The following is a 25,644-nucleotide window of genomic DNA, read 5'->3' on the forward strand; positions in this document are numbered from 1 at the left end:
TGTATGTTCAGGTTCCTCGGGTGGTCCCAAACCTGATCTTCCCTTACAGTGGGAGGGGCTTTGCTCTGCCAATCTCCTTCTTGCAGTCCATCCACTCGAGAGGTGTGGGAAGAGAGGTTGCCAGTGAAAACTGAGGCAAAACTAGTTGATGAGTACTGTGGCTTTTTTAATATTGCTATTATCTGTCACTAGCGTGAAGTGTTGTCAGATCTTTACAGGCTTCTCAAAAAAAGTGTTGTAATTGTATGAATTTTAAAGTTTATTCTTATCCGAATTGGATTGGTTATGTATTCTTTAAAAAAGGAAAAAGCTCCCAAAGCTTAAAAATTGTTACTTTCCTCAAAAAGATTGTGTGAGAGTGGTAATTTATAATACCTTTCTATTATTTGCATGTACATTAAGACAAGCATTTGAGGGTTTGGCTTGGCCAAAAAAAGCGATGTATTTCATGCATTTCTCTTGTTTGCCTTTCATAATTTATTTAGCTGTGTCCTTGAAACAAGTAAAATTATCTATTACCATTAGGATGTAAGGGTGAAATTCTGGGTGGCTCCTCAAATTAAGATATAACATTGTCACACTGTTGTCATTGTCTCAAGAAAAATCATTTAGCTTCTTTGCTGTAGTTTTCCCGTTGCACAATGTGGTTAATGATTGCTCCTTCTTCTGGCTGTTGTACAGCTCAATTCATTAGTATTTTTTTTTTAATTGTGAGCCCCTTGGAAGCAAACACTGCCTCGATGCCACATGTTCTGTGTATGCAGAATAGCTGAAGTGAGCAGAGAAATCTCTCTGAGACAGCGCCGGCTGCTGCAGGGCCCAGCTGCAGAACTGGGGAGGAAGGGTGGGAATAGTGGGATAGCAGTCAGGAATCATAGAATCATGAAGGTTGGAAAAGACCTCTAAGATCATCAAGTCCAATTCTCAACCTGTCACCACCATGCCCTGAACCACATCCTGAAGTGCCACACCCAATGCAGGCGGGAGAGATGGAGTGTTGGTAAGCAATCAGAAAGCTACGTGGTGGGTACCTTAAAAACTGAAATAAAACACGCGGCTGTTTGAAGAAGACACGTCAGGGAGATTTGGTTGCTGATGGAGTATGTAAAGTGTAGTAGTGGCTAGCTGGATGACTGGTTCAGTACTGACATATCATTTTAGGTAAAGTGTAGTCCATCAAGGGTGTTGCTCCATGCGTAGCCTTCAAACTGCGAGAAAAGCATGGGACAGTGGTGACGACTGACGCTGCAAGCCAGTCATCTGGCAGCCCACATGTTCTGCTGTTTGCTTTCCAAGTAGCTTACCTTATCTGTTGGCTGCTTCTCCGCAAGGTTTTAGAAGAGAATGGAGAACAAGTGCCCTGTTACTCTGTCATGGTGAGTTTACAAGAAGTTGGTGGAGCTGAAACGAAGAACTGGACCGTTCCCAGGAGGCTCAGCGAGTTTCAGAACCTGCACCGGAAACTCAGTGAGGTACAAATCTCAGTTAGAGGAGGGAGAAGATGCAGACTGCTAAAATTTGACAGTGATGCTTGGAGAGGGGAAGATCAGTTAAAAATTTAATATTGCGAGGTCTTATGCCAGCCTTTTGGCTTTTAGCCTTTTGGAGCTAGTTGTCTGTCTGCATATTTCTGACCTCTGCTAGATGCTTATGAAACTTGTTTATAATTTTTTTCTTTTTTGTTTGCTTTTGTTAATAATGAATGTTTTACTAGACTAACCCAATGTCTAAATGGTATATCCTCTGCACTGTCATGCAAGAGCCTGCTTCAAAAACTAGATTTTTGTCTCTGGCTTCCCAAGGAAGTATTAGAAAAGACAGCTTTTGGGGACAGAGGTGCTTTCCTTTTACAGTGCTTTAACCTTTCTGTCTGATAAGGGATAGATAATGATGGCGCTGCGAAGGGAAAGGGTTTAAATGTGTCAGCCCATAGTGGGTGTGAGAAGGTGTTTCTCAAGGTGCCGAGAGGGGTGTGGAAGGCAGATGAGAGTCCAAAGGAGTCTTTTCATTTCTGTTCTGAACCACCTGTGTTTTTCTGCACATGTGTGTTAAGTGGAGCTCCCTTTTCTCCTGCACAGTGTTTTCCATCATTAAAGAAAGTTCAGTTGCCTTCTCTCAGCAAGCTGCCCTTCAAATCCATAGACCAGAAATTCATGGAGAAATCCAAGAACCAGCTTAATAACTTTCTGCAGGTAAGAAAACAAAAGACAAAAATGACAGATGTCTAAACAGGAGAACTGAATTGTGTCTCTGGAGGGGAGGTTGTCTCTCTATTGACGAAAGGCACCCTAGAACAAGTAGGTCAGATGTAAGGTTTGACACTATAAATGTCAGAGTTGTCTAAAATGCCTGAGGTTGAGATGAGTTTGGGTGATAGTAACCATTCCTCTAGTGGAAAGTTAATTTAAACTTTGATTAATAGAGAAATAGTAAATAATGAATCCTGTAATTGGCACTTTTAACTACAACACTTCACAAGAAATTTCTTACAAATTAGAACTTCTTTAAATAAAAAAGAATGTTGTAAGATTAAAAGCTTTAATCTCACTGGTTCTAATACTTTAGAAATAGCTTCTTGAAGTGTCTTTGAAGTAGCTTTGTGAGACATGGACCTTTTTTTTTCCTTACTCTGCCTCTGAGCCATGTCTTAATCAGTTTTGTTGGATGGCCTGACACATCTTGTTCCTTAACAAGAAATACTTCACTGATGTGTTGTTTCTGTCATTATTTTTCTTTCATAGAAATTGCTCTCTGATGAAAGACTCTGCCAGAGTGAAGCACTTTACGCCTTCTTGAGCCCTTCCCCAGAGCACCTCAAAGTTATTGATGTACAAGGAAAGAAGTCGTCTTTTTCACTCTCCTCATTTCTAGAAAGACTTCCTGGTGATTTGTTTTCCCATCAGGAGGTAAGTGGTGTACAAAAGTAATCTTCCAAAATTTAATTACTTCTCCAAAGTAAGCAGGGAGAGCCATTAATATAATGCATTTGAATGGCAGGTAATATCGCAAGGCATTTCCAAAGGTCATTTTTAATTTACTGAAAGTGGACAATGAGTCAGAAAGAAGAGCTGTCTATGAATTTAAGAGGTATTTATTAATAAAGTAAATTTCGTGCCCTTTGATAAATAAATATAGGCAGATGTGTAACCTATCACAAATAAATGATTTGCAGCTCATGTGGGATTATTTTTTTTTATAGCAGAATTTCCCACAGAGTGGCAAATTTTTGTGCTCTTGACATGCATATTTGATAGGGTAAGGATAATTGTCTCTTAGGAAGCTTCTCTTGGCGGGGAACAGCTGTGTATCCTTAATAATTTCTGGACAGCTTCTGAAGCAAAGCTAGTTTTGACAAAGAATCTTGGCAAATAGTACTGGCTCAATGGGGGAATTTGCAAATACAGGTGAGAGCCCATGTGGGCAAAACGGTTGGAGAATTTGATACTCAGCTATAAAAAAACGCTGCCTTTGGAAAAGCAATAAAAAACAGATTAGTGACTAAAACAGCTCATTGACTAAAATTGGCCGTAATTCCATGGTGCTATGTTCTCTGTGGTTCACGTTGCAGATATGCAACCTCCACGGAGCTCTTTCTATTCCCCTTTTTAGTTATACGAAATAATTCTGTTCTTACATGCTGTAGCTGTCTGCAGTGGATGGCCTTCTGCAGGACCAGTGGAATTTGGGGAACTTGCATGGTTCTAGCCTGTTAATAGGCAAAAAGGTGGTCTTGCATCTCTCAGGATTAAGAAAATCCTATGTATTTTCATTTTTCAAAATTGCACTGCATTTGCACCTAGATGCTGGATGCAAATGTCTCATTTCAGAGTAAAGAGTATAAAGAAAGCTTGAGAAACTGATTTTACACTTCAATAGAAGTACTGCAGTTCTGAAAACAAAAGTGCGGTCACTAAAATGACTGTTAGGTCACAGTAGCATAAAAGCATGAAACTATTTGTATTTCGCTATTTAACTGAAAAACACCCTCAAGAAAAAAGCCAGACTGCACGTATGCTGTGTTACATGAGTGCGTAGGAGGAGATAGTTAGGAAATACAGGAGAAGGAAAGGGAGTTTGTAATGAGAGTGCGTGAGAGAGGAGAGAGAACAAAGAAATGAAGCAACCGTTACTGAAAAAATGAAGGAAGTAGAGCAAAAAATGCCCAGAGGAGTCAGAACATAACTTCTTACTCAGTTTAAATTCAATACTATTTCTTACTTGTCACTTGTGGGACTAGGAGTTGAATTTTGGCTAGACTGTGTTATGCCAGGCACTGTGCAAATGCAGGCAAAGCCCATCCCTCATCACATCCACCTTCCCTAAGCTTAAACATAAGATGAGACAACAGAATACAGATGGAGGGAGTATAGGAAACTGTTAGACCCTCTGGATCGGTGTGGCAAACATTTGTTCTAGTTTAATGATAAAATTAAACGGAGGGAGGGAGATTGTGAGGCAGTCTGGGATCAGCTGTGATTTTTCTTGGACACCCTTGTCTTTCAGTGCGAGCTTTAGATCAGCTCAGTGCCAAGTGCTAGCATTTTTGATAATTTACTAAAGCAGTTAAACTAGGGTTAAATTGTTCGGTACAAGGTCATTAATGAAGGTAGTTGTGTTAAAACTACACATTACAAAGCTGTTAACAGTTGTGTTCTCTTTGTAACTAAGAATTCCTGGTTTAGTTCATATTTTGGACTTTGTAGAAGAGAATGCTCTCATACAGCTCTGTTTGCCTGTTACGTCTTGTCTCACAATTCTCAAATAGGGATTACAGCAACAATATTACCTCTTGAATGCTGTTTTCAGGATTAGATATTGCAGCAATTTCAGATCTCTTATATATACAGCTCCTTAGACAGGAGTAGCTTTAGAACATATTTCTTATCTCTCAAGACCAAAACTAAATCAGAGGGAAAAAATGCAATTGGCATCATCTAGAGGAAAGGCTTCTAGGTTTATGAAGTGTTAATGGACTGTGGTATAAGAATTTACACTTCTCATTGCATTTTCTAAACGATAGAGGATTCACTGAACAGCCGAGGAATAGAGCAGGGACCTCGGAGAGGCCATTGGGTTCACCCTCCTGCTCCAAGCAGACTCAACCGTACCGGCAACGTATTTGGCACACTTTTGTCTAATGCGTTTTTAAACCTCTTAAGTGATGCTCGCTGGCCGAGCAAGGCAGCGTATCCCAGTTCTCAACTACCTTCATGGTTAGAAACCTTTTCTTGCTGTCTAACCTAAGTCTCCTATCTTTAGCTAGCTCGCTCTTGTTCTGTCTGCAGCAAACACAGAACAGTTTGGGTTAGGGTCATCTCAGTTACCAGGAGTAACTACTTTCCCTTGGTCTTTTATTTCTTAGAGTGAGCAGCCCCAATTTCTCCTAGGTTTTGTTAGGTTACATTTTATTTAGTTCTTATGGTTTGCTCTGGACCTACCTGATTATCCATATTTTTCTTGGAAATATGGTGACTAAAATTGGAAACACAATGCTCCCACTAGGTTTTCCTATTCCCATGTAAGAAAATAATTTTTTTATCTATATATGTATGCATCTCGTGCAAAGAGTGTTCGTGCGTAAACATCATGGTATTGCACTTGCCTTTTCCACAGCAGTATGGCCCTGTGAGCTTTTTCTGTAGTATTATCAATAACAGTTGTTTTGTTTACACGGTTCGTTATTGCTGCTTTGCATCTGTCTTTATCAAACTGCACCCTGTGGGCTCAGCTACAAATTCAGTAAGCTCACCTGCAAATTCGGTAAGCTCATTTTCTGTGCTGTTGCCCAAGTGCTTGATGAAAATATGCAATGATGTCTACTATGAAAAATTAAGTAAAACATAATTTCTTGAATAATTAAGGTAACAAAGGGCCAAGAAGCCTGTTGACCAGAGAGTGATAGTGAGCAGGACTGGAGTTTTGCTCTGGGCTGTGTCCCTGCAGAAAACTGTTCATCGTCAGGGAATTTGTGTGCTTGTGTGGTAAGATGGGTAATGATTTCTGGTTGCCTTGTGTGGCATTTCTCGTCAGTATGGTGTGGCTTTTTGTTCCTTGCCCTCAACCACAGCTTAGCCTAACATTAGCAGAAAGCTTTAAAAGCTGAACTCCTCAAGCTGTGGAAGTTGGTAAACAGGGGACTCTACGTGGACGTTTACAGGGCATTTCAGTGCCAAGGGTTTTCTTCTTTTGATTTTCTGGTTTTCAGGGGGTCAGGTCTGCCTCACTGCAGCTTTGCTCTGAGCGTAGGCGGCCAGGGGAAGGTCCCGGCAGGCAAAGGGATGCGCTGGCTGCCACAAGTAATGGCAGGTGGTGTAGTCCTGGTGCTGAAGCAGATCTTCATGATGCTGAGAAACAATCTGTTGCCTGCTCTTTATTCTTGAATAAATGATACCACCAACACTGAGGTGGTTCAATCCATTTTTTCTCCTGTGAGTCTATTCTCACTCTGTTCCCTTTGGTACCCTGAGCTTGGGTATCCTCAGGCTCAGGTCACTGAAATTCTGCCATACTGTGCTTCTGCCTGGGACTGGTAGTCGTTAATGGTGCTTGTCTTTGCAGTGGCCAGTTCTTCTTCCGGTGCTGGGTTTGGTTCCCAGCTTACTGCAAGGACAACTTGCTGGTGCCTGGTCCCACTGAGTGGCTTCAGCTGTGTGAGGCACCATCTGCTCTCCAGGGGAGCCAGCTACCTACTGGTGCCTGGGCAATAACCAGACTCTCCACTGTTCTTCCTAGCTGCTCGTGTTGCAAATGTCTCCAGCTGGCTAGCTCCCCATCCTGTGCGTCCTTCGTGGGTGTTGTCAGAGGAGGCTTTGCAATCACCAACACCTGAGTGCCATCTCCTCCTTGCAGCTCTTACCTCCTTCCTAGCAGGCCATGGCTCCCAGGTCACCTGCTTTCCCTTACCCAGCCTAGTGTTGGCGGGATGATGTAGGCAGTGGACCCTGCAAATCTGGGCAGATCCACCCAAAACGGATGTGCTTGTTGGGGCAAGGCTGCAGGCAGAGGATCTAGCGGTGGTGATGACTCCAGCAATGCAGAGTGTCCTCATCACTCTTGTCCGGTGGGAAGTGCTGTCCCTTTTCAGACTCCTTGGCGAGGTTCCTGTTTGCCAGATACTGCCAGCAGCAGAGTCGGTGGCTCTGATGCCAAGGGCTGGCTGCACTCCTTCCCCAGGGCATGGCAGTAACTAAGTCCATTCCGGGAGAAGGACAGGGAACTGCAGTGCATACCTGTGTTGTGTCTCTCTCCCTAGGAAGAAGCAGAAGAGGATAGTGACCTGTCGGACTACGGAGAGGAGGTGGATGGGAAAAGGGACTCTCTTGCTGAACCGTGTTTCATGCTGATCGGGGAGATTTTTGAGCTGCGAGGAAGTACGCTGTAAACCTGCTTATTTGCTAGTGGAATCTGGGGCACTTCGTAATTCAGATTTTTCCGCTGTTTCAAAAAGCGGAAATGTTCTTCTGCTCTGTATAGCCAGTTTGTTTGGAACGGAGCTGTTCTTCAGTAGTTCATAACTTCATAACATTCAAAAGTGAAATTCCAGTATAACATGGCAGTAAAAATTTAACTGGTAGGAAAGAGCATTTGCATTCAATGGTCTTAAGTTTTTCATTTAAAAAAAAATCTGGAAAAAACAGAAAAATAGAGGTGTGTTTTCTTTAAATAGGCTGCATGTTAGAATGTGTGAGTAATGAGGAAAGATGGCTTTATCACAGAACATGTCACTGACAAAGCAGCATAATTTTAATGTCTATTTAAAGCGTGTTATGGTTTGCATTTTAGTTCTACAATTTGTATAATGGAAAAGATGCTGGAATTGTGGCATCTTTCAGTACCAGATTTTTCCTCCTTTACGTAACTGAATGATGGTAATAAAGAAAACTATTTTTGTCTCTGTTTGAATGCGCAGGCACACTTGATGCTCTGGAGAATTATTTACAGGGTAACTATTACAAAATGCAGCATCTTCCAAAAATGGCAGATGTCTCTTCCAAATATAGACTTTCTTGTGCTGATGGTGAGCAGCATGAAAGAAAGATTAACCAGTAATTATAGGAAGAACTCCCATTTGTTTCCTTCATTTGTAATGAAAAGCTGTTTGGTTGATTTGAGTGAAAATGTTTTCAGAATTTTAATGAGGCTGCTGTGTGTGCAACATTATATTAGTAGGTGTGAAAAGGCTGTGAATTTTGAGGGGTTCTCTTTTCTAATAGGAAAAGGATTTTGGGTAGTTGTATGGCTCAATAAATTTGAAATATTCTTAAACAAAATTTTACAGTATAAGCTACAAATTCATATTAAAGATATGTTTCTGTAATCTGCAAGACTTAAAAACCATGTAGCAAACAGTACAGGGAAAGCAGTCAAGAAAATTGGGACCCATGTACAATTAGTGAAGTCTTAAAGGATTACAACCAATACATTTACTGTAGGGGTGGGTTGGATTTGGGGTTTTTTAGGGGGGTGGGGCAGGGGGGAAGATTTTGGATGTGATCATGGGTTCGCTAATGCTGTTAATGTCTTGATCTTTATTTTCTGTCATTTTTTTTGTTGTCCTAGTGTTCAAGTGGGTCAGAAAAACATTAATTGCACTAGTACAAGTCACTTTTGGAAGAACTATCAACAAGTAAGTAGCTGAAGTAGCTGTTACTTCAACTGAACCTGCATCATTTTGCTGTGAAAAAAATGGCTGTGAGAAGAATTGTTAAAAAAGTAATCTGGACATTCTGTTGTATATGATAATCTGCATTTGTTTTCCACAGCTCAGTTTACAAATATGTTATGTTGATTAGAGAAGACACAGATATATGAATTATTTTTTTCCTTATTTAGTCTGTAGCACACTCCCTAAACCCAGTATTTTTTCCCCTATGTAGGGCTTTGCTTTTGGAAGAACACAATATTTCGTGGGAGACGGAACTATAAAAAGATACTTTTTTCTGTATAGTGAAGCAGCTTTGCATGTCTACATATAGAAATATATATAAATATTAAATATATAACAAAATATATAAAAGAAGACTTGGTGTCTAGTTTTTATGAATGGCTTGGCTCTGAATGGCTTATATTAGCTTGTGCTTTACCTTACAGTCCCATGAAGATTTGTGCCAGATCTGAAACTAGGTTTCTGTTTTAAGTAATTTCTTTCAAATCAAATACATGTTTCTCAAAAGTGACTGAAATAACGTTTATGCATGATGAGAACCATTAATTTGTAACATGAAACCTGTACGTGTATAACAGTGGTGTGTTTCCGTAAACGTGTTTTTCTGTATCATTTGAAGACACGTCTGCCAAGTGAGGCCTGGGCGAGGCTGTGACGTAAGCATGCGTGTCTGTACACACCTTTCATGTGGAAAGCTGTATCACTGCTCAGAAAAAATTGGGAGATAATTCCTTTTCTTGTGAGATACAAAGGCCTACAGTACAACTTGTATCAATTATCTGCTCTATTGAATCAAACACATTTCCCATGACTCTTCGATCAGTACTGATGCTTTTATGCATGGTGGTGTTTTTCTTATGAAAGTCTGCAAATCTGTGACTTCTGTAGCACATTTACGTAGGCAAAGGGCCACTGAGACTCTGATAAAATGTGTTATTTTGCTTTGGTGTAGCAGTGGGACTATTACTCAGGTAGGCGTTACAGCCCAGCAATCTACCACAGATCAGGCTGTCCCTTCGTCCAGTCAGTAACTAAATCTGCACGTGCCAGCATGGCTTTGAAAACCTCTCACATATGTTATGTGATGTCAAATTGGACAAGAAGTGATGGAAGGTCAAGCAGTTTACTCCCCGTGAACGGATGGTCTCTGACAGTACCCATTCGCTGAGCTCTAAATTGATCGTTTCATTTGTTCACACGCTGCTGGTAACGAGCATGAAAGACGCCCGAGAGAGGACAGAGAGAGTGTGTGTGAGCACAGCGTGCACGCGGAGTTGCTGTGCAGCTTTTTACATGCTGGCTGAATTCAGTTCTTGATTTTGGAATCTGCTCTGGGGAGCAACCCTGGACAGGGGAGAGATTTTGATTTTTGTAGTAGGCATGGTGTTGTTGGGGTGACGGTTGGACTTGATGATCTTGGAGGTCGTTTCCAACCTGTGATTCTGTGATTTGAAGGGTTTCGGCTGTACTGTGGCACAGTTAGGCAGCACTGCCTGGAGCCTGCTGTCTGCCTCTGCCTCTTCGTGCTGGAGGCTACGGTGGGTGCCTGCAGGAGGCAACTTACCATGCTTTTATTAAAACTTCATCTGCTTTTATCCCACCAGGTGCATCCCAACAGGTTTGGAGTTTGCTACAATTAGTTAGCTGGTTTTTATGTCCTCTCTCAGTGGACCCTTTGTACTGCCCATCCTTGAAATATATTCGCATTTTGGTGTAGTACTTGTAACTTGTAATCTGTGTTTGTGGATTGCATTGAAACGTAGCCTTCTCCACATCTCAGTCAAGTATCTGCAGTGACTGAGGTCCTAGAGCACCCAGAGCTGAATACGACTTGCTGTGATGCTGCTGAAATCAGCTCAGATAAATTGGGATAATTACGTAAAAATAAGCGTTGCTTCCACTACTTTTAGGAGTAAAAAAGAATAAATCTGCATAAAACATGAAAGATGAGTTCTGACATGCTTCCTTCTACACTTCTTTACAGGCAAATCCGTGACACTGTGCACTGGATGTTCAGTGAACCAATGCTTGTTTACTACATTGGCGTGTTTCGAGATGCTTTTTGGCCGAATGGAAAGTTAGCACCACCACCGAGAGCCAAGAGTGATGAACAAAAGCAGGAGACAAAACAGAGAGCACAGCAAAAACTACTTGAAAACATTCCAGGTGAGATCACTTTCATTCTGCTTGATCACAGATTCAATAACTTGTCAGGAAACTAGTGAGTCGAATACTGTTCTGTGGCATTTTAGGTTTTTCCTGTAGAGCTGTAAATTATGATTATTTGCATAAGTAAGGATAATTTTGACCTTGCTCTTTGCCTCTCCTGTCTGTCTGGTAAAGGGCATGGATGTGGGTATTATTGGCAGATGCAAAATCCAGTATTGCTGTTCTTCTGTATGTAATATTCATCAAGGAACCTGAGTTAAGACTCTCTCTGGTTCTCTGTGAGCAAATACCAGGTGGTTCTGCTACCTGCAGCTGCTTGGCAAACAGGGAGAGTGGCACCACCCCAGTGACTTCTTCCTCTGACGTTTCAAACTGGAGAAGGGAGGTCTGCCCACGCTGTCGGTGTTGTGAGTGGCTGGCTGGCTCTGAGAAGAGGCTTCAGGGCACTGAGTGTTACGAGGGACCTGCAGCCTGGACAGAGGGATCCTAGGTTGAGAGAGGTTTCCAGAACTTTCCTTTGCCTGCCCTTACCTCCCCAGCCCGGGTAGCTTCCTCTTCAGCATGCACCTTTCTGTGGCACCGTTCTGAGATGCTCCATCCCATCCCAGTCACCACACAGGGAGTCCAGTTACACAGGTTTGGCTCTTCAGAGATCACGTAAATCCAAAGGCACCTAACTGGGAAGAACCAAAATTCACTCTGTTTAGCCCTTGGAAATACACTTAAACATAGCTTGAATGCTCATCATCTCCCCTCCATCTGAATAGAATGTACTTTAATGAGCAATTTTATGGCTTCACGGAGATATCTCATATACCCCCTTGCATTAGGTTGTTTCATCAACTTTTACTGCAGAAGTAGCAGCAGGTGTGTTAACATTAGTATTGGATGTGTAAACAACCTGCTCTGTTACACACTCACCTCCTTACATAGAACAGCCTTCCATGGTTGGTTTGGGGGTTGGTTGGTTTCTGAGTTCGGAGAGATGCGTCAGGACATGGCTGAATGCACCTTAAATTAATGATGAAGCATTGGATCACTATTTATTCTCTAATCCAAAATGTGAATTATTGACTTAGAGTTCTCTTATCTGCGTACTTGTGGGAAGTATTTTCTGGGAAGGCTGAGAGGCAATCAAAGTGCTAAATCTGTTTTAACTGCTGCAGGAATTCTGTCTTTGTGGCCGAAGGTGCATTTAAGTGAATGGTTTAATAATGTATGAGATTAGACTTGACTCTGTGAGGTGAACTACCTAAAAGACGTCCTACATATCCTGTGAAAACACTTAAAGTGTTGACACTGAGATGCATACACTATTGTTTAACCTGGGTAACTTGAAATAAGGGTGCCTCTTCAGCCTGTGGCCAAAGTTGCCTGTGTGTTTTTAAAAGGCTGGTGGAAGGGGGCTCTGTCCCTTGTAACCAAGCACCACGAAGCGCCGTGGTTTTGTTTCCCCTCCTGGGTGGGTGGTAGCATTACCTGGGGGTTTTGCCTAGCGCGAGGGAACGATGTAAGCTGAAGTACCATTTGTTGCAGATACTCTGCAGAGTCTTGTGGGACAACAAAATGCCCGTCACGGTGTTGTGAAAGTGTTCAAGGCGTTGCAAGAACGAAAGGCCAACAAGCATCTACTCTATGTAAGTAACGAGAAGAGCAGCCTTTTTACTTTATAGTCCTGTTGCCCAGGGAGGTTGTGGAGTCTCCCTCTCTGGAGATATTCGAACCCCACCTGGACAAGGTCCTGTGCAACCTGCTGTAGGTGGCCCTGCTTTGGCAGGGGGGTTGGACTAGATGACCCACAGAGGTCCCTGCCAACCCCGACCATTCTGTGATTCTGTCAGTTGCTGAGCTCTGCTTACTCGGTGTTAAAGCCTGGGTTGTGTGTTCTTGTTGGGCTGTTGTTTAGTGTGCAAGTGACTTTTTTTGTTATTAAAATATGTTAGAAAAAAATGTACTTGGTTCAAACGAACTCGTTCGTATAGCTGAGAAAAATAAACATGCCTTGGAGAATCCTCGGGAAGGAGAGCTCCAGGACTGGCTCGCGGGTAGGACGTGACAGCCCTCCAGAAGTCCCACTGCTCTCCTGTTGGTTGGGACTGGTCGGAGCACACAGCTGGATCCCAGCATAATCCCCTTGTGCTCGGCCAGTCTCTTCTGCTCCTTTTGTTCGGCACCAGTCGGGTGGCGTAGCCTCGGCACGGGAGGTGCGTGCCCCGGTGCTCGCGTTTGTAGCTACCGCAGCGTCGACAGAAAGGCAGCAGTTGGGCCAGGGTGGGAGATGCCCCTCTGAACGCAGCTGCCCGTGGCACTGGCCTTCCTTCAGCCTGAAGACGTTTCCCATCTTATCTGTAGGGCGCGGGCTAACTTCAGGGCGAAAGGAAAGCAGTTGCGTGGATGCTGAGCGGAATGACCCTGCCTGCTTCTGTTACTTATGAGGCTCTGAACGTGTCAGAAAGGAAGAAGAAATTCTCACTTGGTGCCTGTGCTCATCTTGACTCTTTTCTCCATTTTTCAGGTTTTGCTGGAACTGCTGCTAACGGAACTGTGTCCTGAGCTCAGAGCTCATTTAGAGCAGCTTAATGCCACTTAGGTTGGAATCTGCACAATTGGACCACTAGAGAAATGTCTATGTCCAATAATAGACATGAAACTTATTTTCCTCTTTTCCAGAGAGGGCTGAGGACTATGATTATTTTTAGCGTTTTTCTTTCCTCTTGAGTTTTTTGTGAGGTGAACAGACTTGAAAAGATCTGATGCTGTAGTAGGGTAGACAAAACAATGCTGTATAGTTGCCAATTTTTATTTAAATTGTTCTATTTGACTACTCTTCTGTTTCAAATATAGATTGAAAAATAAATGTTCATATAAGCTGAAAGAAACCAGAAAATATTTTAAACATTTATGAAAAGAAATTTTGCTTATAGTGGTAAACTAATGAATGTTGTACAGTTCTAATCTCCTCACTGAGGATTCGAGCATTCCTTTTTTTCTTGTGTATTGAAAAAGCCTTGTCGTGCAATACTACATGTAAAACTATTGTGGAAAATTTTATCAATTTTGTTTTTACCAAAGATTTCCCATAGTTCGAAGCATTTGTAAGCAATAAATCACACAACTGGATTGCAGCACTTGCTAATGAGGCTGTACTGACAACTAATGAGTGAGTCTGACAGCACTGGTTTCGTAAGGAATCTTCGTGTTACTTTGAAGTCTGTGTCGAAAATATGTATTGTAAACTGGTATGTCCTGACAGAATGCCCGTGTTAAATGTTAGTTCAGAGATTAGTGCTTATGAATTGCTTCTATGAATGATTAAGTAGACATTTAATTAAAGCATTCTAATAACTTCCCTGATATTACTCAGGGCTGTTTTATTCAAATACCCCAATTTCAAACAACCTTCAAATCTTTCCCTTATTTTTTACAAGGAAAGCAAGCTATGTCTTTGGTGTTTTTTTAATTTATGTAAAAATGTGTAAATATGGTCTTAATGCACACCTAAATAATTAAACATCATCAAAAATCCCTAGGTGACACTCATTACTTTCTTTTTAAATTCAGTAGAGCTGTGCTCTTAGAAAAGCTGCCTGCAGCTCAGACTGGCTGTAGTTTAAAGTACGCAAAATCCCTACACTATGTCTAAATCGGTGTTTTTAGTAACATCTGGCCTTCTCCTCCAACAGAGTTTCAAAAAAGTTTTCAAGTCACGGCACAGTCCTAAGAAGCAAATTCTCCTGCACATACGAAGTTGTATGAGTAAACAGGTATTTAGAAATGTGCAAGCTTGCCATAGCAATCAGTAGAATTTTACTCGTGGTTAATCGGAGTATCTTGTGATAAGTGATTCAGCGTAATGTTGCTCAGGCATACCCACTCCTAGGCAAAAGGTTTCCAACTATTTCTGTTGCAGAGGTGGTGTAAATGCAGTATGAAGAGGGGTTGAAGACAACAGGCCCTGGGCAGTGGATGTGTAAACGAATGCTGCCGTACTGCTGGTTTTTTTCAGTAGTTCTGTAAGTAGTATTTTCTAATTTTAGAAGCTGACGTTGTTTGAACTGTAAAGCTTAGTGTCATACAGACCAGTCTCCAACTTTGAATCTCTGCAGTCTGAGACTAAAATATGCGTGAAGACATTCAGTAGATCCAGGTGCACGGGGAAAGCCTGGGAAAGAAAGTACACACACCGCTAGCAAAGGCGAGGTGTAAAAATGGTCGTGACCTGTGAATGGGTTGTATGTGAAAACTAGACAAGTTTGGGTTCAAGGATTTTGTAATATTAATATTCCATGTTTAAATACCAAAAATGCAGAAAAGGAAGCAATTGTTTTACTTGGTTTTAGTTTAATTCACGTGCTGTATGGTAGAGTTACATTAAGAAAACACAGGACATCTGTCCCAGTGAAATGTATCTTAAGTCTTCAATACCATTTTAAAAAGTCTGCCTTTGCCTCATCTCAGTTAAAGGGTGCGAGCTGATTGCTTTCTCTTTTTAGATAAAAAAGAATCAGTAAATTGCTTTAAGTGATAATTTACAGAAAGTTGAAAAGCAAGCAGTAAATGATGAGCAGTCTGGAATTGCTGGAGGTTAGAGATGGTTTATTGTAGGGAATATATTTATATACCAGTCACAGCTCAAAGAAACACTAAATTCTCCCAAGATTGGCTGCCAGCTCAAGGTCAGAAGCAACACCTGGATCCAGAAGGCATGCCTTTAAAAAGAAAGAACAAGGAGTTCTAGTTTATAGCTGAAATAAAATTGTATGCTGTCAATGTCACATTAATGAGGTCTGTAAGTGTTGTTGGCATTATTGGAGATAAATTAATTGGTTAAAATATTAAGAGTAAATAGAGTCGGCTTTAAATCCCTGTTTCTGATGCCATGTAAGAAAAATTCCATATTTAAAATGAGTGTACTTGACCATAGTGTTAGGCTTGGGTTTATTTTTTAGATTCTGTTTGTTGGTACGGCATGTGCTGGCACCACAGTCAGAAGCATAAACCTGGTTGCAGATTGGGTCGGTTTCATTCACTTCCATTATCTGTTTCATTACCCTCTGGGAGGCCCATCTACTCTTTCTTGCCTCTTTCAAAACTGACTAGGTCTAAGCACGGTAGACCAAAAATGCAGCTGAGCAGTTAATTAAAAAAGCAAACATGATTTTAATTTTAAGTGGCTATAATTGTACAGTTAACACGAGAATTATTTTCCAAGTACAAAAGAAGCTGAACACACCCACAACTCCTGTCTTGTTCTAAAGTTACTGCTTCAGGCAGCTTCCTTGTTTGTTTTCATAGAATCATTAAGGTTGGAAAAGACCTCTGAGATCAAGTCCAACCATCAACCCAACACCACCATGCCTGCTAAACCATGTCCTGAAGTGCCACATCTACATGTGTTTTGAACGCCTGCAGGGACGGGGACTCCCCCACTTCCCTGGGCAGCCTGCTCCAATGCCTGACCACTCTTTCAGTAAAGGAATTTTCCCTAATATCCAATCTAAACCTCCCCTGACGCAACTCAAGGCCATATTTTCTGTCCCTTCTCTTCTGTTGTTGATGTAGAGATGCGTGGCACCAGTCAAGAGAAGTCACCTCTTCTTGCACTAAGAAGCTAGTGACAGTCCTAGATCAGTCTCGGAAGTGCAGCTAGTGAATGAGGAGTGGAAGCCGTAATTTCCTTTCAGCTGTGGTGGCTACGCTAGACCTGGTGGGAGACACTGGGAAGGGCTGTACGCGCACAAAGCCATACAGCAATGCCATCCTGATGGGCCTCTTCTGTGCCTTAAGACTTCTCTGGGACTACTGACTGCAGCGTTCACAACACCCCAGTTTATATTCTTCTCCTGACTCCTCCTCATCCTGTCCTCTGGAACACTTTCGCCAGCAGGAGAACAAAATGTTTAAAATGCGTGTATTCAGAGGATCCCCTGCTCTGCTAGGCCTCTTGGATCGGTGGCTTCCCTGAGTAAGGAGCCACAAAAGTTGTTGCTTGATAATTTATCATTTAGGTAACTCTCCATTTATTTGGATTGCCCCAAGCTGGACATCGAAGTGTTCTACTTGCAGAAATAAATGCTCTCTACGTGCACAGAAACCCTAGAGTCTCTCTGAAGCACAGATCCAATCTTGCTATGCTCGCTTTGGTTAAAGGCATAATCATCTTGCCTTGACTGTACCTTTAGGCATCACTGATACTATTTAGCAGATTCATCTTCTAGAAGCCATTATTGTTCTTTTTCCTCAAGCAATAAATCTTACTTCAACTTAGCTCAAGAAATGTGACCTATTTTTTCCGTAGTGTAGAATCATAGAATGGCTTGGGTTGGAAGGGACATCAAAGATCGTCTAGTTCCACCCCCCCTGCCATGAGCAGGGAGGGATCAGTGACAGCAGGGGGTGTATCTGTAACAGCAGATCCTCAGCTATTGCTAAAAATATAAAAATAAGCATGACAACCAATTATGACTGATTTAGGTATCATTAATGAAGGTTGTAATTCTTAGAGAATCTAAAGTAGAGGAAAAATTGTGATTTTTCAGTTTGAGAGAATGACAGAAAATCAGTTGGGGCTAAAATTATTCACTTAATTTAGTTAATTTATTTTGCAGGTCACAAAGTTCTTTGCTGTGGTGATTATCACAGATTTTGTTTGTTTGGCAGAATGTGGTGTTTGCTTAAGCAAGTGGGTGGATAGTATCCTTTCAAGACTATTTTTAGTAGTTTTCAATATGCTTTTATCACTCTTAATTTTCTTGCACAGATTTTTTTTTACATAAATAACGTTTGAGTCTTTAACCAGACAGCGAGTTTAAAGACTCGTATCCAAGGTGTCACTCAATTTCATGAGCTACAAATTAGTCTGTAGGACTCTCCCAGCTCACCTTAGAATAGTATTTTTTAGCAGCGGCTTGGTCTTGCTGTACCCCTCGGCCAAGCTGGAGGCATCTGGCCAAGTAGAAAGCAGCCATAGCAACCCCCTTGGCTATGTACGCAGGAAGACAGTCGGTCACCTTTGCTAGCGTATCGATGTCGTCGCTTTCTGTAACCCTGGTGAGGAATTCACAGGATTAAGTTAGATGATGCTATTTCAAGCAATAATTGAAGTTGACCATGTATGACTCGACAGTGACACCTTCCTGTGTACATCATTGTCCAAAATAAGCTGAAGTTTACATGCAGTCAGCAGCCTGATGAGGATTCTTGTACGCAGTATTTGATCTGAAGTTAGTCTTATTTGAATATTGTGGTATTAAATAACAAATAAATATGTAACTTTTGCAGTCCCTTTTGCTATAGTTCTATTAGTTACAAAAGGCAGCAAATTTTACGCTCATTGGTCCTATTAAAAGAGTTCGTGGCAATGAGTATGTACGTGGAAGAAAGGCAAAGCTCTTCTTCAACAAAACTGAGCACCCTGCTCTAGTGGAAGACGTCCCTGCCCACAGCAGGGGGCTGGAACGAGATGAGCTTTAAGGGGCCAGCCCAGACCATTCCAGGATTCTGTGATCCTTTGGTTCAGGTTCTTTCTAGCATGTTGGCAAATCATAGTAACCTGAAGATCTTGGACACACTTGAGATTATATATATGTATAAAACTTGGTTATAAGACCAACTTAAGACAACCACTTATGACTGTTTGAGCTCAATTATTTTCTTTCTTCTGTATGCATCTGTCTGCTTGCTGTCACCTTATTTTCAGCAGGTTGTCTTTACAAGGAACCATTCTAAGAATCAGCAGAACAAAACGTTGTTTTAACTACCGGGCTATAATGACCTAATATTGTTACTGTCGTATTAGATGCAACATTTCATAAGTGGGAATTGATTTTTTTTTTTTCCTAACTGTTGTCTTAAAGCAGAAACCCCCAAGCCCCGTGTCCTTTCCAGATACCAAACAATAATCATATGCTGCTTCACACGTCATTTTAGTTTTTTGTTGTGTGGCAGACTTGACAGGAAAAAGAAAGAAAAGTGAAAGTCATTTTCGTTTACAGTTTCTCCCTGTCAATCAGTGTTTATGGAAGATAGTTCTGAAGTAACGCTTTGCAACTCAGTGCCTGCTGAATCACTTGAATGTGTCGAGACCAATGTTCTCCCGCCTGATTTGGTCCCATTAACAAATGCAGTAACAGAACAGGAAAAAAACCCCAAAGACTTGTCAGCAAGAACATTCAAACATCACAACAGTAACCTAGTACCTCTTTTATCTTTCCTGATATACAGCATTTTTGCCTTACAAAAGATACACAGCTGGATGCTGATGTAAGTAACAATACCCAGTCAAGTTGGGCAAAGATTCTAGTTCAGCACAGTTGACTTTAGGAACGTATGGTAGCAATGGGTAGGCAGAACTGTACGGGATAATAAAGTTGTTATTTGAAATAAAGTACCAGTAGCTAATCTGGACTCTGAATATTAGTCAAGGTTATACTGTGTAGAAATCACATAATGTTTGTATGTTTGTACATAATGTAACAAACTGCGTAGTTGGTAGGAACATAACCCACGAATGCTGTTGTGTGCGGCTTGTATAAGCAGTCAGTGGGTCTGCATCTTATTTCCAGCAAATTAATAATCTGATTGACAGGTTGAACTTCGAACGTCTGCCGGCCAGCTCTGGAGGTTTGTCACAGAAGCGCGCTGTGTATCAGCTGCAGAACTGGCACCAGCTTTGCTTTTCCTCTCCATGACTCGTTCAGGATGCAGACGGGCTGTTTGAAATGCTGCAGCCTGTAACAGAAGTCGCTATTTCTGCACTGCACCAACCACTCCAGGGTCTGGAGGCAGAGCGAGTGTGCAGTGACTGCCTGCGAAAGGGCCGGGCGGTGCTGCCCAGCTGTGGCTCTACACAAGCAGATCATCACCAGAAACCACTTGTGTGCAGGCGCCTGTTTTGTGGTCCAGGCTTAAAAATACGTAAGGCTTAAAAACAGGTCCAGGCTTAGAAATACGATGCTGTATGCATCCTCATAGGCAGCAACTGATGAAAAGCTGAAGGGTGGTAACTTGGCACTGTGCGCAGCAGCCATCTCTAGGTGCCAGGCCGTGCTGCTCAGAGTGCTTACTGCAGGGTCCCACCCAGCATCAGTGCTGGCCTTTACAGGAAAGGAGACGGGAGCTGGACCAAAGCACGCTGAGCCGCAGAGCAAGGAGGCGATGGGGTAGAAGACAGGGGGTAGAAATGGCGTTAAGATGGGGGAGGTGGAAGAACGCTTGTAGGGGTTTGAAAGGGAATGGGGAAGGCGGAGCCTAGAGGAGATCGTGGACTGAGGAGACGGGAAGGCAGGGTTGCGTGTGGGCTTCTGCTTGGGATTCTGGTTCAAGGCTGTTTTGCTTCACAGGATGAGAAAGAAAAGTTCAACTGTACTGAGTAACTGAGAACCTTGTAGCATTAATTTTACCTGTGATTTGCTGTTCCCCCTTTAAAGATGAGGTTTTGCAATTCATTGTCTCAAACTTCTCTTGTGTTTGAGAGACAAGAGCATGAACTTATTAATGGTTTTAATCCCAGTTACATGGTCTTACATGAAGAACAATAATAAATAAAGCAAAATTAACTTCACCTTTTGGCTACTGCAGCAGCTGTTGAGTAAAATTTTCTTTTGTAATAATATTCCACGAGATGGCCTTGAGCATAGATGTTTCCACGTTCTGCTGCTTCTCTCAGATGCTTCAAAGCAGCTTTAGTGTTTTGACGTGTGCCTTGTCCGTGGAGATACATAACACCCAGTGCACCCTGTGATTCCAGATTTCCATTGCCACATGCTTCTGAATGCCAAAAGAAGGCCTAAACAAGAGGCACAAAGTTGGAGGATATATTTACTTTAGCTGCTTTTCTTGCATACTGTTTCCATAAAAGCTTTTACATCAACCATCCTGTAAATGTGCTTATACATAAAAGAAAGCAGAATCCTTGTAAGGGTCTGAAACCTGCTTCGTTTACTGTCAGAGCTGGCAGGCAGTGACACCTGCTTGATTTCTGAAGGTTACCAAAGCTGACAAAACTTAAATCCATTCTATTGCTCTCCCTCATACTCTCACTAAAAAAAAAAATCATCTTGGCCAGCTGTGTCAAGTGAGTCAAAGTGAGGGATTCTGGCTGTCTGTTCGTACAGACTTACGTGTATACATCACTGATCTTTCTGAGAAATAAAAATTAATTGGGACTCGTGAAACTGAAAAGGTACAAGGGGCCTTTACCTTCTTCAGATCTTTTAGAGGCGACACAGAATAAAGCAGTCCTAAAGTACTCTGGGCCTTCACGCTTGCTTTTGGATTTCCATAGTCCGCAGCAATAAGCCACAACCTAACAAAGGGGGGACAGAGAAAGCTGAAGTAACACAGCACCTCCTAGTCGTTAGGAAAGTCACTGCCTGCCATTACCTCTCAGCCTCTTCAGTTGACTGCTTAACACCGCACCCTTCGTAGTATGCTCTGCCAAGATTGTATGCAGCTGCAAACTTCAAGTGTCCTGCTTTCGGGGAGTCAGAGCAGAGTATTTTCTTCATGTATTCCACTCCCTTTTCCTAAAATGGAGACATTTTAGTTACTGCGTTCAGACTCCACAGAGCGTGAAATAAAGAACCTGAGAACCCGCTAACTTCTGCCAAGACAGGCAATTTTTCCCCTTTGAAGAAAGGCTGAAGCCCACCGGTAGGACAGTCTGGAGAACGGTGTCAAAGCAGAACTGATCTTGGTTACTAGACAGCCCCTAGATTTTTGACTCCCGCATTTTTAATGTGAAGCATTTCCTTATAAATGTTCATCTGTTATTGTATTACTCACTCGCTTGATAAAAACTTTCTCAAGAATGCTGCTGTGCTTGCATAAATGAATGTCACATCCTAAACTTGCTACGTTTTCAATTTTAAGACTTCTGTAAATGAGACTTCTGTAAACTTTTTCATATTGCATGGTGTATCTGAAATGGCAAAACAACCTTAGCAGAAGGCAAACTGACGCAATAGCACACTCTGACGTCCCTCCCTTAAAAATGCCTTAGGTTCACAATGGACAAAAAAAATGATCATGTTAAATAAGCAAACGGAGAACATCATTGCATATGAGCAGCTGTATGGTGCATCCGAGGGCCTCAAAGGTATTTTGGAAACAAGATTTGCACTGTTAGGACTTGGCATCAACACCCTGTTAAGACATACTAGAAACACTTCCTTATAAAAGATTCCTCTTATTTACCTCTCATGTTGTAGTACACAAAAAAAGAAACTTTACTAAAGTGTTGATTTGCAAGAAAACCCATGTGGTGATTACACAGGTCTACAGAACAAATAAATCACCTCTGAAAACCAGCAGAGTATTTTCTGCTCTGCTGACAATCCTCTAAGCACCAGGCCAGAGCCCAGTTTGCTAATACGCTGTTTGGGTCATTTTTTTTGCCCTCCCGTATTGTTACCTACTCTTTCTTTCATCCTATTTGTATTTTCTCCTCATACCACTCTTTAAGGTCATGTTCTCCAATAAATTAACTTTTCTTCTTATTGTAGCAATTTATTCCTTTGTCTTCCTTTTTGGTGATGTCGTTATTTAATCTGAATTCTTCAAAGTCTTGCAAATGTAATTCTTCATCTGGCTAATTTACAAATATTCCTGCCAACCACCGGCAGAAGCACGATCTCTAGTATCCACGTTAAAAGAATCGAAAGCAACTTAAACAACGTCTTTGTGCACCAGATGTTTTACGCTTTGAAATATAGTTGTTTGATTTCCATTTTCACACATTTTCTTTTTATTTATATACCCTGCTTATTAAAATGCAACAAGTTAATGGCATTTTTTAAACATAGCATCCACACAAAGTACAACCAAACCCTTAGAAGTTATATTTTAAAATACAAATTATTGCATTTCAGATAAACCTGTTTTATTACAGCTATTTTTGGGAACTTCTTCAGCCCAGAACCCTGTGTCTTTAATGATGCTTTATAAACATCTGTACTTTATGAAACTAACTGTAAGTCAAAGACCTGTTTATTTCAAATTAAATAATCAAGCTTACAAAGAGGGTCTTGGTAATCAGCCAATATTAAAAGCGTACAGCTAAACTACTCACAGGGTCTTCTTTGGTGCCTAGTCCGTGGTAATGCATTACACCAAGCTGATACATTGCTTGAAAATCTGTATCCTTCGTTTTTTCAAATTCTGTTAATGCTTCTTCATACAACCCCTGGGAAAGACAGCGTAAACAATGAAGGACACAGAGCGAAGAGTACGTACGGCAGCGTAACTCCCCGGTACACACTCTCTCACAGTTTTTCAACCTGGACCATTTCCCTCATGAACAAAGAACAAAAAATTACATCCTTAGAAGTGACAGACAACAGAGTAAGCCAACAGCCACAAGGAAGCTGGATAGGGTGGAAGCGCTTAGGACTTTCAAACGAAGTTTCCTGGTTTTTATATCTATTTAAAAAAGCCCTGAATGTAAGTAGTGGTATACAAACATCATCTCTGAAACCAAAAGATGTGCTGACAGCCTTTCTTCCCCTCCCTCAAAATAGCACCTTTTTAATTGAAGGAGATACAGAGTCTAACTCGGATGCCCTGTCCTACCTATCTGACATCCCTCAACGGGGTGAGCTGTTCTTAACACCTCTGGGGTTTTAAGTGTCTGCTTTTACATCTCGGCTAAGGCTTGGTTTCACAAAGACCAAGCTCAGATGTCTGAAGGCTTTATGGACCCAGCTGTCTCCCCGCATTTCTTACGAAGGCATCGCCTGCAACAGCAGAGATGCTTTTACTTCTAAGAATCATCGTATTTGCTTCTGCATTAAGTCAAAGAAGAAGCCGTATTTAAAAACACACAGTTAAACAACTCCAATGCAACCGTTAACTGAGCATGGTGTCCTTACTAAAATATTTTTATGCATGCTTATAAGCATAGTAAAAACAATATTGAAATTAAGATGTTCTTCCCTTTACTTTTCCTTCAAATTTTCTATATGTTTTGATAAAACACCACCGGACTGCAGCCGCTTGGGAGTGAGCGATAGTTCGACAGTCAGTTCAGACATCCTCACAATGACAAAATGCCCCTGGTTAATTCTGTCCAAACTGTGAATTGTCTAAGCTACTAAATGTCTCGGGAGCGCAGCCATTACGACTGGGTTTTTTAAAGAACTTTGGGAAAAAAAAAAAACAGTGCCTTTTTACAACAAGCTCTCACAAGTATCAGAAAAAGGCGTACGGGAGGCACCTGCGCTCTCCCCTTCCCTGAGAATGCAGGGCTGTCCGAAGGAGTCGGGTGGCTCTGATCAGGCAGTGATATTTTCCTAACAAACACCTGCAGTTGCAGTGCGATGAGAACACGCGTTTTTAGGCAATACAGACCTATGCCCCAAAATCTGGAAGCTAAAACCTGCTCCAAAAATAAATGCAGTGGTGGGCAGCAGTATGGAGCGTGGACATCCAAGCCAGCTCATCAAGAAACAGACGGGTCTTCTGCTCCGTGGGGTCAGTCTGGATCCTGCCACAATCAGGCAACTCATTAATGAAAACATGAAGGAGGGCAGGGCCCCACAGCAGAAACCCTGAGCGAGCTAATTTTGTTCCGCTGCAACCCCTGAGGCGGCTTTACACCGTGCTGCTCGCTGCGCTACGAGCAGTACTGAATCCATGCAGGGAAGGGTAGGAGAAACCTATTTAGGGGGACACCTGGTGATTTTCAAGGGGAAAAAAAACCAGGCGTGGGCGTCTCTCGTAGTGTTTCTAAGGTGTCTCTTTTTTCCGCTCCAATGGCATTGAAAATAGTCAGTGTTACCAGAACGTTTACTTCAAAGAAGGAAGGCAGCACCTGTTCGTAGCAGAACTGTCCCTTCAGGAAAGGCGCCTGGGGGTCTCCGCCGTCTGCTCTCCCTGCCAGCATCTCCTCTGCCTTCGCCATCCGGGCGGCGCGGTGGTGGGGCTCTGCGGGGACACGGACGGGCGCTTGGGTTTCACCCAACGCGCAGGGACCAGCAGCAACAAGCACGCTGGAGGGCTGACGCTGGCGGCGTCCCCTTTTTATTACGTTTTTTAGAAGACTGAGATGAAAGAGAGGGCTAGCTGCTAAAAAGGGCAGGTTCAGCGAAGACACCCTGACCCTCGCGAATGTCAGGGTCACCACGGGCGAGCTGAAAAGCCAGCCTGAGCCAAGGGGCCGAGCCTGCCAGGCGCTGGGGAGTGGCCCCGGGGGTGTTGGGTTCCGGAAGGGTGGCGTGTCATAGAATAGAATCATAGAATCATAGAAAGTTTTGGGTTGGAAGGGACCCCTAGAGGTCATCTAGTCCAACCCCCCCACAGCGAGCAGGGACACCACTAACTAGATCAGGTTGCTCAGAGCCCTGTCCAGCCTGGTCTTGAATGTTTCCAGGTATGGGGCCTCCACTGCCTCTCTGGGCAACCCGTTCCAGTGTTTCACCACCCTCATTGTAAAGAATTTCTTCCTTATATCCAGCCTAAACCTACCCTGTTTTAGTTTAAAACCATTACCCCTCGTCCTGTCACTGCTGTCTCTACTAAAAAGATTGTCCCCATCTTTCCTATAGGCTCCCTTTAAGTACTGAAAGGCTGCAATCAGGTCTCCCCGCAGCCTTCTCTTCTCCAGGCTGAACAAGCCCAACTCTCTCAGCCTGTCCTCATAGGAGAGGTGCTCCAGCCCTCGGATCATTTTTGTAGCCCTCCTTTGGCCCCGCTCCAACAGTTCCATGTCCTTCTTGTGCTGAGGGCTCCAGAGCTGAACGCAGTACCCCAGGTGAGGTCTCACCAGAGCAGAGCAGAGGGGCAGAATCACCTCTCTCGACCTGCTGGCCATG

General features: G+C 42.4%; 2 protein-coding genes across 2 annotated transcripts in view; one reads left to right on the plus strand and one right to left on the minus strand.

Annotated features, from left to right (window-relative positions):
* SNX25 (sorting nexin 25) overlaps positions 1-20,396 on the plus strand; it is a 96,805-nt gene extending 76,409 nt beyond the window's left edge. The window contains exons 12-19 of the mRNA XM_075421850.1: positions 1,332-1,472; positions 2,079-2,192; positions 2,742-2,906; positions 7,253-7,370; positions 8,560-8,626; positions 10,650-10,831; positions 12,371-12,471; positions 13,350-20,396. Coding sequence (XP_075277965.1) covers positions 1,332-1,472; positions 2,079-2,192; positions 2,742-2,906; positions 7,253-7,370; positions 8,560-8,626; positions 10,650-10,831; positions 12,371-12,471; positions 13,350-13,424 — 963 coding nt within the window. The 3' untranslated portion in view covers positions 13,425-20,396. The remainder of the gene's footprint in view (positions 1-1,331; positions 1,473-2,078; positions 2,193-2,741; positions 2,907-7,252; positions 7,371-8,559; positions 8,627-10,649; positions 10,832-12,370; positions 12,472-13,349) is intronic.
* LRP2BP (LRP2 binding protein) lies at positions 15,478-23,018 on the minus strand. Its single transcript, XM_009940204.2, has 6 exons — positions 22,905-23,018; positions 21,218-21,360; positions 21,035-21,140; positions 20,398-20,621; positions 17,716-17,881; positions 15,478-15,543 (listed from the first exon to the last, which is right to left on the minus strand). Exons 1-6 carry the CDS (start codon positions 22,956-22,958, stop codon positions 15,478-15,480), a joined length of 759 nt encoding a protein of 252 aa, XP_009938506.2. The 5' UTR covers positions 22,959-23,018.
* Between the last annotated feature and the right edge of the window lie 2,626 nt (positions 23,019-25,644).

This window comes from Opisthocomus hoazin, chromosome 5 (genome assembly GCF_030867145.1).
Source record: "Opisthocomus hoazin isolate bOpiHoa1 chromosome 5, bOpiHoa1.hap1, whole genome shotgun sequence".
Lineage (NCBI taxonomy): Eukaryota > Metazoa > Chordata > Aves > Opisthocomiformes > Opisthocomidae > Opisthocomus > Opisthocomus hoazin.